Here is a 373-nt window from a genome sequence, read left to right as displayed (position 1 = left end):
ACACCCCCCCCCCCCCCCTCAATAAACCCGCATGCAAACCCGAGCTGCTCCTCCGCAGGTCAAGACCGCCCTGCACCGCTGCCGCGTCGACCTGCCGCCCGACCTGCTGGCGCGCCTGCTGCTGGCCACCGACCGCACCGGCGCCGCCATGCACGGGGTCGAGGCGCTCATGAACTACCTCACCAGAGTCAAGCCCGAGGCTCATGGCGTCTTGATCGGTACGAGGGAAAGGCTTTTTCGGTTTATTATGGTTTGTTATTATTATTAATTCATTTATTTATTATTTATTATTATTATTTTTTTTTTGGAATTTTTGTTTTGATTTTTGATTTTTGTTTTTGAGGGGCCTTTTTTTTTGGGGGGGGGGGGCTCG

The 373-nt window shown here is 52.5% G+C and overlaps 1 protein-coding gene across 1 annotated transcript in view; it reads left to right on the top strand.

Annotated features, from left to right (window-relative positions):
- Nucleotides 1-373, top strand: part of LOC119589425 — a gene marked incomplete at its 3' end in the record, with an annotated part of 4739 nt that overhangs the window by 1420 nt on the left and 2946 nt on the right. Inside the window, 1 exon segment of the mRNA XM_037938032.1 lies at nt 59-218. Coding sequence (XP_037793960.1) covers nt 59-218 — 160 coding nt within the window.

This window comes from Penaeus monodon, chromosome 25 (genome assembly GCF_015228065.2).
Source record: "Penaeus monodon isolate SGIC_2016 chromosome 25, NSTDA_Pmon_1, whole genome shotgun sequence".
Lineage (NCBI taxonomy): Eukaryota > Metazoa > Arthropoda > Malacostraca > Decapoda > Penaeidae > Penaeus > Penaeus monodon.
This window is presented reverse-complemented; position numbering and strand designations above follow the sequence as displayed.